This window comes from Gymnoscopelus braueri (assembly GCF_963280865.1).
Source record: "Gymnoscopelus braueri genome assembly, chromosome: 13".
Classification (NCBI taxonomy): Eukaryota; Metazoa; Chordata; class Actinopteri; order Myctophiformes; family Myctophidae; genus Gymnoscopelus; species Gymnoscopelus braueri.
The window spans coordinates 36601748-36615956 of record NC_137615.1 but is presented as its reverse complement, the minus strand read 5'-3'; the positions used below and the strand labels follow the sequence as shown (position 1 = coordinate 36615956).

The 14209-nt window shown below is 42.3% G+C and overlaps 1 protein-coding gene across 1 annotated transcript; it reads right to left on the bottom strand.

Annotated features, from left to right (window-relative positions):
* Positions 1–9673: 9673 nt before the first annotated feature.
* On the bottom strand, positions 9674–11381 carry LOC308099544 (serotonin N-acetyltransferase-like; the record flags this gene model as incomplete). The annotated part of the gene is made up of 3 exons (XM_080448282.1): positions 9674–10042; positions 10727–10881; positions 11255–11381. The coding sequence occupies 3 exons, from the start codon at positions 11379–11381 to the stop codon at positions 9674–9676; spliced, it is 651 nt and encodes a 216-aa protein (XP_080304408.1).
* Positions 11382–14209: the final 2828 nt, after the last annotated feature.

Below are 14209 nucleotides of genomic sequence, written 5' to 3'. Positions count from 1 at the left end.
TTCGAGATAGGGTTTCGCGCCTCCAGGTGCGAGTGCCCGCACCGACCGGCCGAAGGTCTGCTAGTCAAATCAGCGCCGTCCGAGTTGTGAACCGATAGGGGGAGAATAGGTCTTTTCATGGGTTACAGTCTATGGTTACTATCCAGTGTCCACGACAACACACATGTGTGCGTGTGTGCGTGTGCATGTGTGCGCATGCACACACGCACACGCGTGCGCACACATGCGTGTGCATGCGTGTGGATTCAGTGTGCATTCATTGCCCTCTAGCATTGGTTATACAGAATTGCCTGGGGGGCGGTGAAAACAAGCGCTCCTCTTCCAATTTCCCTGGAATGCCAATTTCCCTGTAACATACACACACATATATATATATATATATATATATATATATATATATATATATATATATATATATACATACATACATACATACAAGCCTGGGTCTTAACTCAAGACTCTTTAGCTAAAAAGTTTGTGAACCACTGCCATTTAGAACAGTGGTTTTCAACCTTTTTCATGCCAAGGACCCCTAAATTGATATACATTTGGCCGCGGACTCCCATCTGAAAATGTTTTGTGCCAGGGACCCCCAGAAGCAAAGATTTGAGTTAAACATGTTCGCTTTAAAAATGTATATATATTTCAAAGATATGCACACATTTTCAAGATTTTTCAAAAATAGCAGATCTACAAGCTCATAGTGCGGCACTCGGTGTCGAGCTATGAGCTTGTAGATCTGCTATTTTTGAATAGCCAAAGCTAAGTGGTTAAAAATGATTGTGACGCTATAAGTGGCGTACCCACCGTAGAGGCAGGAACTAAAATCTCGCCTCCCCTAGAAAATGAATTAAAAATCCAAACAGAATAGTGGCCGTTGGACCATTAGCCCGCCTCCTCGTCCATTCACGCGGGCAGGCAGCTAATCACCACCGTATCCATTCAGCAGAGCGACCCTCGCCTATATAGCGATGCAAATGTATGCCTTTGTCTTTATGGGGTACCAGGAGTGCCAGGGGTGGGGGTCTGGGCCATCACCTGTACTCACCTGGCATAAAAGGGGCTCTTAGAGCAGCTTGAGCCATTCATTACTAAACTACAACATGAAGAGACCACTACTTGCATATTGTTTTTATAAACGTTTTTCAGTTTTGCAGTCAGTGTGTGTAGTGTTGTTGTTAACTTGTTTCCCCCGACATTTTTCCCAGAGAATCTCACCTGCCCTAAATGTAATTCCTGGGAACGCCACTGTTCCATGAGCTGCTGCAGTGCTGCTGTTCAGCCACAGAGAAGAACGCCACTCTGGTTTTGGGCTCCATGATTGGTCAAGTTCAAGGATTCTGCTATCGACTTTCATGGTCTTTTATAGGAATACTTGAAGCCTGGCTTTACCATCCTGGCTCGACACAGCCTGGCTTGACAAGGTCTAGCTCGACAAAGTCACTCCTTTTCAGCCTGGCTTGGCGTTCATGGAACGGAATAAACCAGGCTGTACGGACCAGACTTTGCCCCCTCTGCTTTCCTTTTGGCTGGGGTTTAAACGGCCATAACTCCAGCTACTAGATAGAGAAAATCCAGTCCTATATTGCGCTGATCAGAGCAATGGTCACCAAGCTATGGCTGTTACACTGCTGTAGTGCCCCACATGTGTGCAATTAAGTATTTTTTGGGGGTGTGACTATTATCATGGCAGATCCCTGAACAGCATTTGTGCCATGTTTGTTGATGTTTGTTGCAACGGTGTGCCAGTGGCCCCCAGGGGACCCTGACATGCCCCCCGGTGTGACTATTGTTATGGCAGACCCCTGGAGCAGTGTTTGTGCCAAGTTTGGTTTTAATTAGAGCAACGATGCACTTGCAACACCCAGATCCTCTGTGTGGACACACTTGTGTATTTTCAGCCGATCTAAGCGACTGAAACTCTTACCACACTGTTGACAGTGGAAAGGTTTTTCTCCGGTGTGAACACTCTGGTGACTTTTCAGGTTACCTAACAGACTGAAACTCTTATGGCACTGTTTACAGAGGAAAGGTTTTTCTCCAGTGTGAATACGCTGGTGTTCTTTCAAACTATCTAACCGACTGAAACTCTTATGGCACTGTTTACAGAGGTAAGGTTTTTCTCCCGTGTGGACACGCTGGTGACTTTTCAGGTTACCTAACAGACTGAAACTCTTGGCACACCGTTTACAGTGGAAAGGTTTTTCTCCGGTGTGAACACTCTGGTGACTTTTCAGGCGATGCATATGACTGAAACTCTTGGCACACTGTTGACAGTGGAAAGGTTTTTCTCCAGTGTGAACACTCTGGTGTTTCTTCAGGTTACTTAACAGACTGAAACTCTTGGCACACTGTTTACAATAGAAAGGTTTTTCTCCCGTGTGGACACTCTGGTGTTCTTTCAAACTATCTAACCGACTGAAACTCTTATGGCACTGTTTACAGAGGTAAGGTTTTTCTCCCGTGTGGACACGCTGGTGACTTTTCAGGTTACCTAAGAGACTGAAACTCTTGGCACATTGTTTACAGATGTGAGTTTTCTTTCCTGTGTTAGTCGGATGATTTCTCTTTACTTTCGATTGAGTTAAAGTCTTGGTAGACTGTTGACTACTGTAAGGACTTGATTCTTCTGAGTTTCCTTGCTGCTGGCTCGTTGCCGGGAACAGTGGGTTCATCGTCAAAGCTACTGCTATGCATAGGCTGTAATGGTCCAAGAACTAATGATATTTGGCCTTGCGATCCAGGACTGGTTACGGGGCAATCACCTGGATCTCTGCTGGAATAGTTCCTCTTGTAGGTGCTGAAGGCTTCCTCGATGTCTCTCTCCATGTGTGTCATTCACACTGAGCAGTCTGGTTTTAAGCTGAGCTGATTCAAAGCTCACGTCATCATTACGTTGTCATTACGTTGTCACTATGATGTCAGCCATGTCCAAATATGGAGTTCCTTTTCATTTACCGAGATAAAGTTTCAGCCCAGTCAACCCTCAATTGTCGTCTTCCAGTAATGAAGTTCTAAAAATAAATGGAAAAGATAAACTAGAAAAGAGTACTCCTCGGAGCGCAAGTCTCAGCCAGGCCGGGTTGCCTACCAAGGGCGTGCAAACTTTGGAAGGCAGAGTCATAGCCAATTAGAATGGAATCTGGACAATCTGAGTGATACATCTTGATCAAATGACCCCAGATAGGCGCTCGGGTCGCACAGTGGTAAAGTCTCTGCCCATACATTATATTAACCCATTAAGACCTGAGGTCTATTCTACAAATGCCTTCTAAATCAGTAGTTCTCACACTTTTAAGATTATTGTCTCCGCCAGGCCGAAGGAATGGTGGAGAGTATGTTTTACCCTCCGTGTGTGTGTGTCCGTCTCAGCCAAGCTAACATTGGTCAAGCTTCACGTGACACGTGACAATATGTAATATTGTACCGTGATTGGCTGACTCTATTCAGACCCTTTGCTTTGATTGGCTAGCGAGACGCATGATGAAATAATAACCTATAAATAGCACCACGCACTTCAGAAAATCATTTTTTTTTAAAGTGAGCTTCCATCACTGTGATGACCACTGTTGTTTCTAAATAACACCGCTCACTTCACACTGGGTGTGACTTTTGTCTCCGCCAGGAGAGTTTTACCCTCCGTGTGTGTGTCCGTCTCAGCCAAGCTAACATTGGTCAAGCTTCACGTGACACGTGACAATATGTAATATAAATAGGTAAGACAGGATTAATCAGGAACAGTACTCGCCTGGACAGTACTCGCCTGGCGGAGACCTGTTTTCTACATTTTCTAGTTTAATTCTCCTTTCGTGTAATAGGCCCCCGGTGTGGTTGGCCCTCCAACACTAATGTTGGATATCAGCAGTACTATGGATTATTCTTGATGACGTATGGAATTATCATTTATATTTTCATGGTGCGGTACAATCTTTATTTCAGACCCAAGGGGGATCCATATCACAATAAAAAAACACCATACAAAACATAACAATAACAGAAAAAGAAATACAATAAAAAGACTTCCACCATGTTCAGTTTCGAACATACAGACAAGTGCGCCAATGGTTCCACAGTCCTGACAGAGAACCTGACAGAACTACGTAAGGGGTTAATTATGACAGCAATGATGTGTGATGCATTTGCACCAAATGCACAATTTACATGAGTGACATTAATGGTAATTGCTGTTCCCCTTTGTGTTGCAGTGTGATTATTTCTGTAGAAACGCAATTAACACTGCACTTTTCTTTCTTTCTCTCCCCCTCGCTTTAGGTCTGTGATTTAGGATAACAGCGTATCCTTCACATCTAACCTGTAATCATTTCAATACCACATAAACTAGCACTTACGACAAGGGGTTAACGTGTGTGACCCCAGACAACACAGCCTTTGACTGATTATACATTATGCTTAATATCCAACAAAAATTGCTTTCAATAAAAACAGAAGCGGCGGACATTGTATAGCATTAGGAAATCAACTTTTTGTCCTCTTGCCACAGTGGGTGATGGATTCCAAAATTTACCAGCCACTTATATTCTTCTTTCTTTCTTTCTTTCTTTCTTTCTTTCTTTCTTTCTTTCTTTCTTTCTTTCTTTCTTTCTTTCTGTCTTTCTTTCTTTTCCTGTTACGATTCATTTTCCCATAGCTTCGTTTGATTGGCTCAGTAGCAGTTTGAACCAGAAACACATGACACCTTGATTTCCTACTTAGACCTGTATTGTTGTGACTCCCCACTCTTCCCACTCCCAAGAAAGGCCAGCTGCATAGTATGAATCTAAATTCTGAGTGGCAGTTTATAAAATAATAATAATTATTATTTTTATTATCATCATTAAACAAATGTGCATTAATCAACCCTAAACTTCTCTTCTCTAATCAAAATGTAAACAATCGAAGTATCTAAGCTAACCTGAACAAAAACAAGAGAAAAATGAAAAGGGGCTGTACAATTTTACAAATAGCAGTACAAACAGGTCTTCAAACTAACCAGGGGTCTATTTCACGAAAGCGGAATTAAATTATCCTGGTTTGAAAGGCAAATCCAGGTTTGACAAGCCTGCGCTGTTCAGCCTGGTTTATTCGGTTCCACGAACGCCAAGCCGGGCTGAGAAGGAGCGGCTTTGTCAAGCCAGGATCGTTAAACCAGGCTGACTGTGCGTTCACCTATTCCTATAAAAGACCATGAAAGTCGATAGCAGAATCCTTGAACTTGACCAATCATGGAGCCCAAAACCAGAGCGGCGTTCTTCTCTGTGGCTGAACAGCAGCACTGCAGCAGCTCATGGAATCATACAAGGAAGTAAAATGTATAATAAGCAAGAGAGGAAACACGGCCGCAATAAAAATAGATCCAGGGAGAAAGCGTGGCAAAGTATTGCCGACAAATTAAATGCAAAAGTTGTCCAAAAATATGCAATTAATTTATATACGTCCATAAATATATAATTTAGTTAGGCTTAAACATGAGGAGTTTAAGTGAATGTTGGAATTATAATTATAAACACTCCGAATAATTGTATAGAAAATCTACAAGTGAAAAGCTTGGGGTCTGGGGGTCCACGGGGGTCCATGGGGGGTCTGGGGAACCACGGGGGGCGGGGGTCCATGGGGGGCCGGGGGTCTGGGGGTGCAGGGGTCCACGGGGGGCCGGGGGACCCCCCGTGGAACCCCGGTTCGATTTTCGCATAAGAAATGAATACGTGTGGAAAAACTCATTGGTTTACGATGGACTAACAACTATTTCACAAAACTTGAAGAACAAGGCACTGGATTAATAAAGCTTGGCTGTTAGCCGGCTAACTTCACAGCTAAATTGCCATGGTAACTAAGGTAGGATTGCTTCAATTTTCTTTCGTGAAACCGGATCATGGATAAACATATCCAGGTTTACTGGCTAAATTAATCTGCCGAGCTAACGCAGCTTTCGTGAAACCGATTCCTGGATAATTTAAGCCAGGATAGCCGATTAAACCCGGTTTATCCCTAATCCAGGTTTCGTGAAACGGGCCCCAGGTCTATCAGAATCAATGAAGATTCAAACACAAGACTATACAAACTTTCCAAAATATTTGTCTACACAACAGTTACTCTACTTACAAAACTCTCAAGACAATTCACAGGACTATAATGCTAGCTCATTGTATGAGGTGAAGAGAGTGGCAGTTTATAAAATAATAATTATTATTATTTTTATTATCATCATTAAACAAATGTGCATTAATCAACCCTAAACTTCTCTTCTCTAATCAAAATGTAAACAATCGAAGTATCTAAGCTAACCTGAACAAAAACAAGAGAAAAATGAAAAGGGGCTGTACAATTTTACAAATAGCAGTACAAACAGGTCTTCAAACTAACCAGGGGTCTATTTCACGAAAGCGGAATTAAATTATCCTGGTTTGAAAGGCAAATCCAGGTTTGACAAGCCTGCGCTGTTCAGCCTGGTTTATTCGGTTCCACGAACGCCAAGCCGGGCTGAGAAGGAGCGGCTTTGTCAAGCCAGGATCGTTAAACCAGGCTGACTGTTCGTTCACCTATTCCTATAAAAGACCATGAAAGTCGATAGCAGAATCCTTGAACTTGACCAATCATGGAGCCCAAAACCAGAGCGGCGTTCTTCTCTGTGGCTGAACAGCAGCACTGCAGCAGCTCATGGAATCATACAAGGAAGTAAAATGTATAATAAGCAAGAGAGGAAACACGGCCGCAATAAAAATAGATCCAGGGAGAAAGCGTGGCAAAGTATTGCCGACAAATTAAATGCAAAAGTTGTCCAAAAATATGCAATTAATTTATATACGTCCATAAATATATAATTTAGTTAGGCTTAAACATGAGGAGTTTAAGTGAATGTTGGAATTATAATTATAAACACTCAGAATAATTGTATAGAAAATCTACAAGTGAAAAGCTTGGGGTCTGGGGGTCCACGGGGGTCCATGGGGGGTCTGGGGAACCACGGGGGGCGGGGGTCCATGGGGGGCCGGGGGTCTGGGGGTGCAGGGGTCCACGGGGGGCCGGGGGACCCCCCGTGGAACCCCGGTTCGATTTTCGCATAAGAAATGAATACGTGTGGAAAAACTCATTGGTTTACGATGGACTAACAACTATTTCACAAAACTTGAAGAACAAGGCACTGGATTAATAAAGCTTGGCTGTTAGCCGGCTAACTTCACAGCTAAATTGCCATGGTAACTAAGGTAGGATTGCTTCAATTTTCTTTCGTGAAACCGGATCATGGATAAACATATCCAGGTTTACTGGCTAAATTAATCTGCCGAGCTAACGCAGCTTTCGTGAAACCGATTCCTGGATAATTTAAGCCAGGATAGCCGATTAAACCCGGTTTATCCCTAATCCAGGTTTCGTGAAACGGGCCCCAGGTCTATCAGAATCAATGAAGATTCAAACACAAGACTATACAAACTTTCCAAAATATTTGTCTACACAACAGTTACTCTACTTACAAAACTCTCAAGACAATTCACAGGACTATAATGCTAGCTCATTGTATGAGGTGAAGAGAGAGGGCAGATGTCAGCTGTGGTTTAAAATGGCTGCTGTCATTCATTGCTTCAATCCATAGCAGCAACCCCTTCTAATGTTTCAGTACCATTACCCTACACGCACACGCACACACACATGCACACACACAAGGGGAAAGAGGTGTGCCACATAAAAACAAACCACAACATATATCAACCTGCAGGTCAGGGTCATAACACAGGTTTGCCCTTCAGTGCAGAAGCTGCTCACGCGCTGGCATGTTAGTGGATTAGACTTAAGTCTTCATTCAAGAAGGCTTTCCCTTCATTACCATGTGTCTCTTACTTTAGTTTACCTCGAGTTAGGAGTTGTTTGTGCAGGTGAGTCAGTAAAAAAAGGCATACCCTCCAGGTGAATTCCTGGAGGGTAAGGGGTGGTGATAAAAGAATAGTTGACAGTGAGCGACAGGGCTACAAAGATAAAGGGGTAATGACAAGCTGAGCCACTGATGTTGCCAGGTCCGCTTATTATAAGCGACTTTGGGCTTGTTTTTCTGTAAAGTTGCTTGTAAATATTGGTAGTCGCAGGTTCCATTTTTTTGGGCTTGTTTCTAAAGTGTAGTTGCTTATTTGGGCTTGCTTCCTAAATGTTGTTTAAACCAGTGGTTCTCTCAAACAATTAAGTATTTTGTGCCAGGGGCCCCCGTACCAGATTTGTGTTGTCAAAATGTTAAAAGAAATATCCATTATTTGTCACTTTCTTCACATTTTGCTTGAAAATAGCCGATCTACAAGCTCACAACGCATCGCATCATGACGCGTTGTGAGCTTGTAGATCAGCTGTTTTTAAATATCCGATGCATAGGTTTAAAGTGCTCATATGGCCTGCCGCCTGGTCGCTTCTTTTTGGCTTGTTTTCATAGACCTGGTTGCTTATTTCTCTCGCTTGTATAAAGGCTACTTTTCTGAAGCCATAGACATTTAAGGAAAAAAACTCACAGAATATAAAATTTACTTTAACTTTAATATACGTATTTCACAAGTAAAAAAAGAAAAGTATAAAAACATTTCAACATGTGTTTCTGCAACACACAATCCCCCCCCCCCCCCATTCCGGAAAAAGAGAAACAAATAAAAAGACAAAAGACACAATACAACTTTTTGTTAAGTCTTCATTGACCAGGTAGCCTATACTGTATACAGTATATGTAGGTGAGGTTAGTGGACCATGGATAACCGCCTGTGAATCCTCTCTTAGATCCTCTCTTAAGTCCTGAGACATTTGCAGGAGTTAATGCCTCCCTTACAGTGTGTCTGTTGAGCTGCTAATGCTCCAGTCATCACTGACGTCAGAAGGGGAGCTGTTCAGCACTGGATGGCTTATTATGGCCCACATATTCACACGACACGGCTAATGCCCAATTTATGCTCCGTCATATACGGTGGTGTAAAGTAACTAAGTACATGTACTCAAGTACTGTACTTAGGTACAATTTCGGTATATTTTTACTTTACTAGAGTATTTACCATTTTCTGTACTTTTACATCTACTCACCCTGGCATGTTAGTGGATTGTCTCCACACCACTCCACTAAATATCTCAGAGTCAGATATTGTACTTGTACTCCACTACAATTATTTGAAAACTTTAGTTACTAGTTACTTTGTATATTTTGATTATTATTACAATAGATACATTACCCACTTCAGCCCTTTATACATTTCGTCCATTTGAAATGGACGAATCTACAAGCTCACAATGCATCGCCATGCAACATATTGTGAGCTTGTAGATTTGCAGACATTCTGCGTAACGAGTACTTTTACTTTTGATACTTTAAGTAGGCTTTACTTTAAGTAACAGAGGTAGGCTACCGGAGTCTAACAAAAGCTAATTTAACAGTGATTTCTTCTGTGCGCCAAGTAGGCTACAGTGTCATGTACTGTACAATGCAGTAAATCAACTGTTTTTACTGAGTTTTCAGCATATGTGGCAAGTGGTGCTTGCCCTCTATTCATAATTAAAATAAGAAAAAGAATATATGCAACTATCTGTCAGACAGGCATTGACAAAAAAAACTTTTCAACATAATAACACAAATAATGTCAGAGTGGTGCATAATGTACCCAAAACATCCTTTGTTTCTTGTAGGCTTTACAGGGCTATGTGCAGGGTGGTATCTCCATCATACATCAACTGATTTGTCTCTCGTCTTCACTCCCAAAGTTAAGGGATGCTGAGGGAATCGGATGGCTTCACTGTTGCGGCGCATGTAGGCGTGGCCGCTAATCGGGTACCACATTTCTGTGAAGATTAGGTTGGCCACAGTGATGGAACAGCGCCCCAACACCTTAAAGCCAGACTTTCGGTAGAAAGGAATGAGGAAGTCCTCGCACATCAGCATGGCTCGGCGCACGTTTGGCAGACAGCGAAGATACTGAAGGTAGCGCCACATCAGAAGGGGGCCTTTGCCCTGTTGCCTGAAGGTGCGATGCACTGCAAGGACGTGGATGTGGACTGTGGAGCCGTGGGGCTTGTGAAGTGTCAACGCTTCCTGGAGGCAGAGTTTGATCATGTCAATACAATACAATTCAAACAGTGCTTATAATTCATAAATGACATGATAAATGTGTCTTTGCAAATCAATGCAACATGATCCACTTTTAACCCATTCAATCCGGGAACGCATCTCTGTCATTTTAAGATTTCTTTGGCTATTAAAAAATAGCAGATATACAAGTTCATAGCGCGGCACAGAGTCCCGCGCTATGAACTTGTAGATCCTCTATTTATTTTTTTCGTGAAAACTTGTGCAAATCTTTGAATATATATCTTTAAAGCGATCATTTTTAACTCAAATCTTTGCTTCTGGGGGGCTGGGGGGGGGGGGGTCCCTGGAACACAATATTTTGAGATGGGGGTCTGCGGCAAAATGCATTTCATTTTGGGGGTCCTTGACATGAAAACGTTTGAGAACCACTGATATAATTAGGATTTAGAAGACGTTTGTAGAATATATATTCAAAGGATTTGCACACATTTTCAAGATTTTTCAAAAATAGCAGATCTACAAGCTCATAGCACGGCACTCGGTGCTGCGCTATGAGCTTGTAGATCTGCTATTTTTGAATAGCCAAAGACATCTAAAATGACAGAGATGTGTTCCCGGATTGAATGGGCTAATTGAGGATTCTTGATACAACCACAAGCCATGCTGAGGACATTAAATTAGTCTTACTGTTGTGAGCCTGTCCTGGTCCCATAAAGAGCCAATGATGAAGGCCACAAGTCTCCCTTCCTCAAACCAACCCATGGACAGCTCTGGACACAAGGTCAAAAAATGTCGCACTTCATCCAAGTGAAGTGGACAGTCTCCTGTTACGGAAATAAATGCTGGGGAAGGGAGAGAGAGAGAGAGAGAGAGAGAGAGAGAGAGAGAGAGAGAGAGAGAGAGAGAGAGAGAGAGAGAGAGAGAGAGAGAGGAAGATTCAGTGGGTGAAATTTCCCTGCATAAATAATGGTTGGCATGTCAGACGATTCGGAGCGAGCAAATTGTGAGAATGTGGACGTTGTTGCGGTTGTGGATGTGTATGCATATTACGCATGGTCATTCAGTGATGCAATGTCCATTTTAACTCTTCAAAACGTACACATTACTCTTGAAACTTCTGTGTAGGCTATTATTTAAGTATGTGACGACAACAACAACAACAACAACAACAACAAAAACAACAACAACAACAACAACAAGTAGTATACAACGTACCCTCCCTCTCGATTTCAAAGACGCTTGTAGCATCTTGCGTGTTGAGCGGTCGAACTTCGCTTGCGGGCAGCGTGTGTCTCCTCTGCATGCCAGGCGAGTTGAAAGGCTCTGCGCCGATGACGGACATTCTGCCGATGAACTGCTTTTAAAAACCTTGCTGTCCTAAGGCTGTTCACCGCCTCTTCAACCCACCACGACCATTCGCACAATGTGCAGTTTTCACAGTCTCTGAAAGTCCTGTCAGGAGAGACATAAGCTGTTAGAGGCCGTATTTATATATGACAGCTGCTCGTGGTTATGATTCATAGCCTATTTGCATTTGATTATTTCACGCCACGTATGGTGACGTCAGTGAATGAATGAATGAGTGTTTGAAAGGCAATTTACCAAACCCTACCATTAACCGAATCTATTATGGCCATTTAGTGTTGTCTCTGTTTATTGACTGAGCTTGTGTTGTCACTCACTCTCACACACGCACACACACGCACCCTTGACCTGCGGCCTGCCCCATAGTCAGGGGGCCAAAGTTGATATTAACAGAGATAACACCTCTGGGTAAAAGCAGACAACCTATCCAGTATTAATCTTTAACCCCTTGTCATGTGTTCTAGCCGTATTGTCATCTCATAATTTTTTTAAACGATACTTTTATCAATATATACTTAAAACTGGTCAAATCTGACTTTTTCATAATACTGACATGTTATTTTAAATGTAATACTATAATGTTGAGCTGCTAATGTGGTAAAGTAATGAAAATGCAAGTAGCAACGCTAATATTAGTTGATGCTGGCTAGAGTGATGATGCATATTATTTCATTTGCTGCTTATGATCACACCCATTACACAAGATGGGGTGCTGTATTCACAGCAGACATGGGACATCTGGCACAGACAGCACCAGAGGTCTATCAGGGCTTCCTAAATGGTGATTTTGCAGCCAAGGAGACTAAACACAGCTTCAATTAAGTTCCTTTTGACCTTCGCCTTGAGCATATCAACACAAAAAGGTTGCTGGAGGGCTGATAGGCATCACCAGAAATGAGACAGCTAGAACCGTTGGTCCATCACCTACAATGAACGTGCAATCTTGGCAGAGGATACCAGCTCATTGTTTGGACTGACTCATGAGGATGATGAAGACACTCACAAAGACTTCCATCAAGAATCAAAAGAGATCATACTGATGTCATCCAACTTGTTGAACAGTTCTAGGGATACCACGTCTTCAACAGGAGAATGTGTTTGATCTAGTGTCTCTGACAACTGGTGATGCTGCTTCAGATATACTGAAGGACCTTGGAAATACTGCAGAGTCTGGCAAGCAAATGATCACTGAGTTTGTTAAAAACCGACTGGTCACAAAGAACACAGACTTCCACGACAGCCTCACCAAGAGAAAACCAAACACTTTCTCAAGCCTCTACAGTGCAGATGCCAAGCTTGAAAAACTCAAAACCAAGTGTGTGAAGCCAGACAGGGATATTCTCTGCCGCATAATTGTCTCCATGGAGCGTGGCAGAGAGGTCAACATGGATGAGCGTCTACAAAAGGAACTGTGTGCAGTCCCGCTGTCACTTGCGGCAACCGATGCAATGCTCAGACCTATGAAGCTGAGTTAGCTACCATACTACAAGAAGGTTCATAGGAGACAGAGCTCAGTTCTTCCAATGTGAGGACAAGTGATGCCTTGACTCTGCACATCATGAGGGTCCACTATCACTATCAGGGTTTGGAAACAGTCACTATAGTGACCCATCCACAGCTTCCTTCACCAATCAATTGTGGTTGGCACAAGGTAGAAGGCAGGTTGGTCCCCCAGCTTTCAAGCGAAGAACCTCTACAGGCCAGATGCTTGGAACCAGTGAAGTACCAGGCATTGTTTCTGTCATAAAAGAAGGATTTACTGCAGTGGAGCACGTAGATGTGCAGTTTGGTGCAAAAACTCATTTGGCGGCCCGGACCGCTGGCGTAGTGGTCGTAATACTGTTAAGATAATATCCAGGACTGTACAGTTACCAGTGGTGTAAAGTAACTAAGTACATTTACTCAAGTACTGTATTTAAGTAAAATTTGTAGGTATTTTTTACTTTAATGGAGTATTTCCAATTTTCTATACTTTTACTTCTACTCCACTACATCTCAAATGTTACTTTAGTTACTAGTTACTTTGTAGATTTTGATTATTATTATAAAAAGATACATTAACCACTTCAGCCATATATACATTTCGGCCATTTGAAAATAGCTGTTCTACAAGCTCACAATGCGCCGGAATGCGATGCATTGTGAGCTTGTAGATCTGCTATTTTTATATATCAATCTAAGACAAGAGTAAAACTAAACAATAAAAGCCTGGAGATCGAGGCTAAGACAAGAGAGACTGCAGGACACGTGGACCTCTCACATCAACACAGGACAAAACTCCCTGCAGTATCTGTGGAAGACTGTGTGTCCCAGTACAGGGCTACGCTCCCACATGAGGAGCCACGCTAAGAGGAAATTACTGCATGTCTACTCATCCGTTGGATCGACGGGAGACTCCACCACCATACATTTGAAAACTTGTGAAATGGGACATTCTGCATAATGAGTTTGTACTTTTGGTACTTTAACTTAAGTACATTTTGATACTAATACTTTTGTACTTTTTACTTTACTCCAGTAAATTTTGAATTCTGGACTTTTACTTGTAACAGAGTATTTCTACATTGCAATATTGATACTTTTTTGAGTATTATTTCCACCACTACAGTTACAGTTAGCCACATCAGCATTGAGTGTTTGTATTGTTTTATTGTCTATTTAGCATGACAAATTGACAATGATGTAAATGTTCTTATTTTCAGTCTTGTCCTGCTGTATGTTATCCATTTTGGTGTGATGTATGTTTTGCATTGTGCAATTTGTATACTCAAAACAAAACAGAGTAAACATTTGGACAAAAACGCC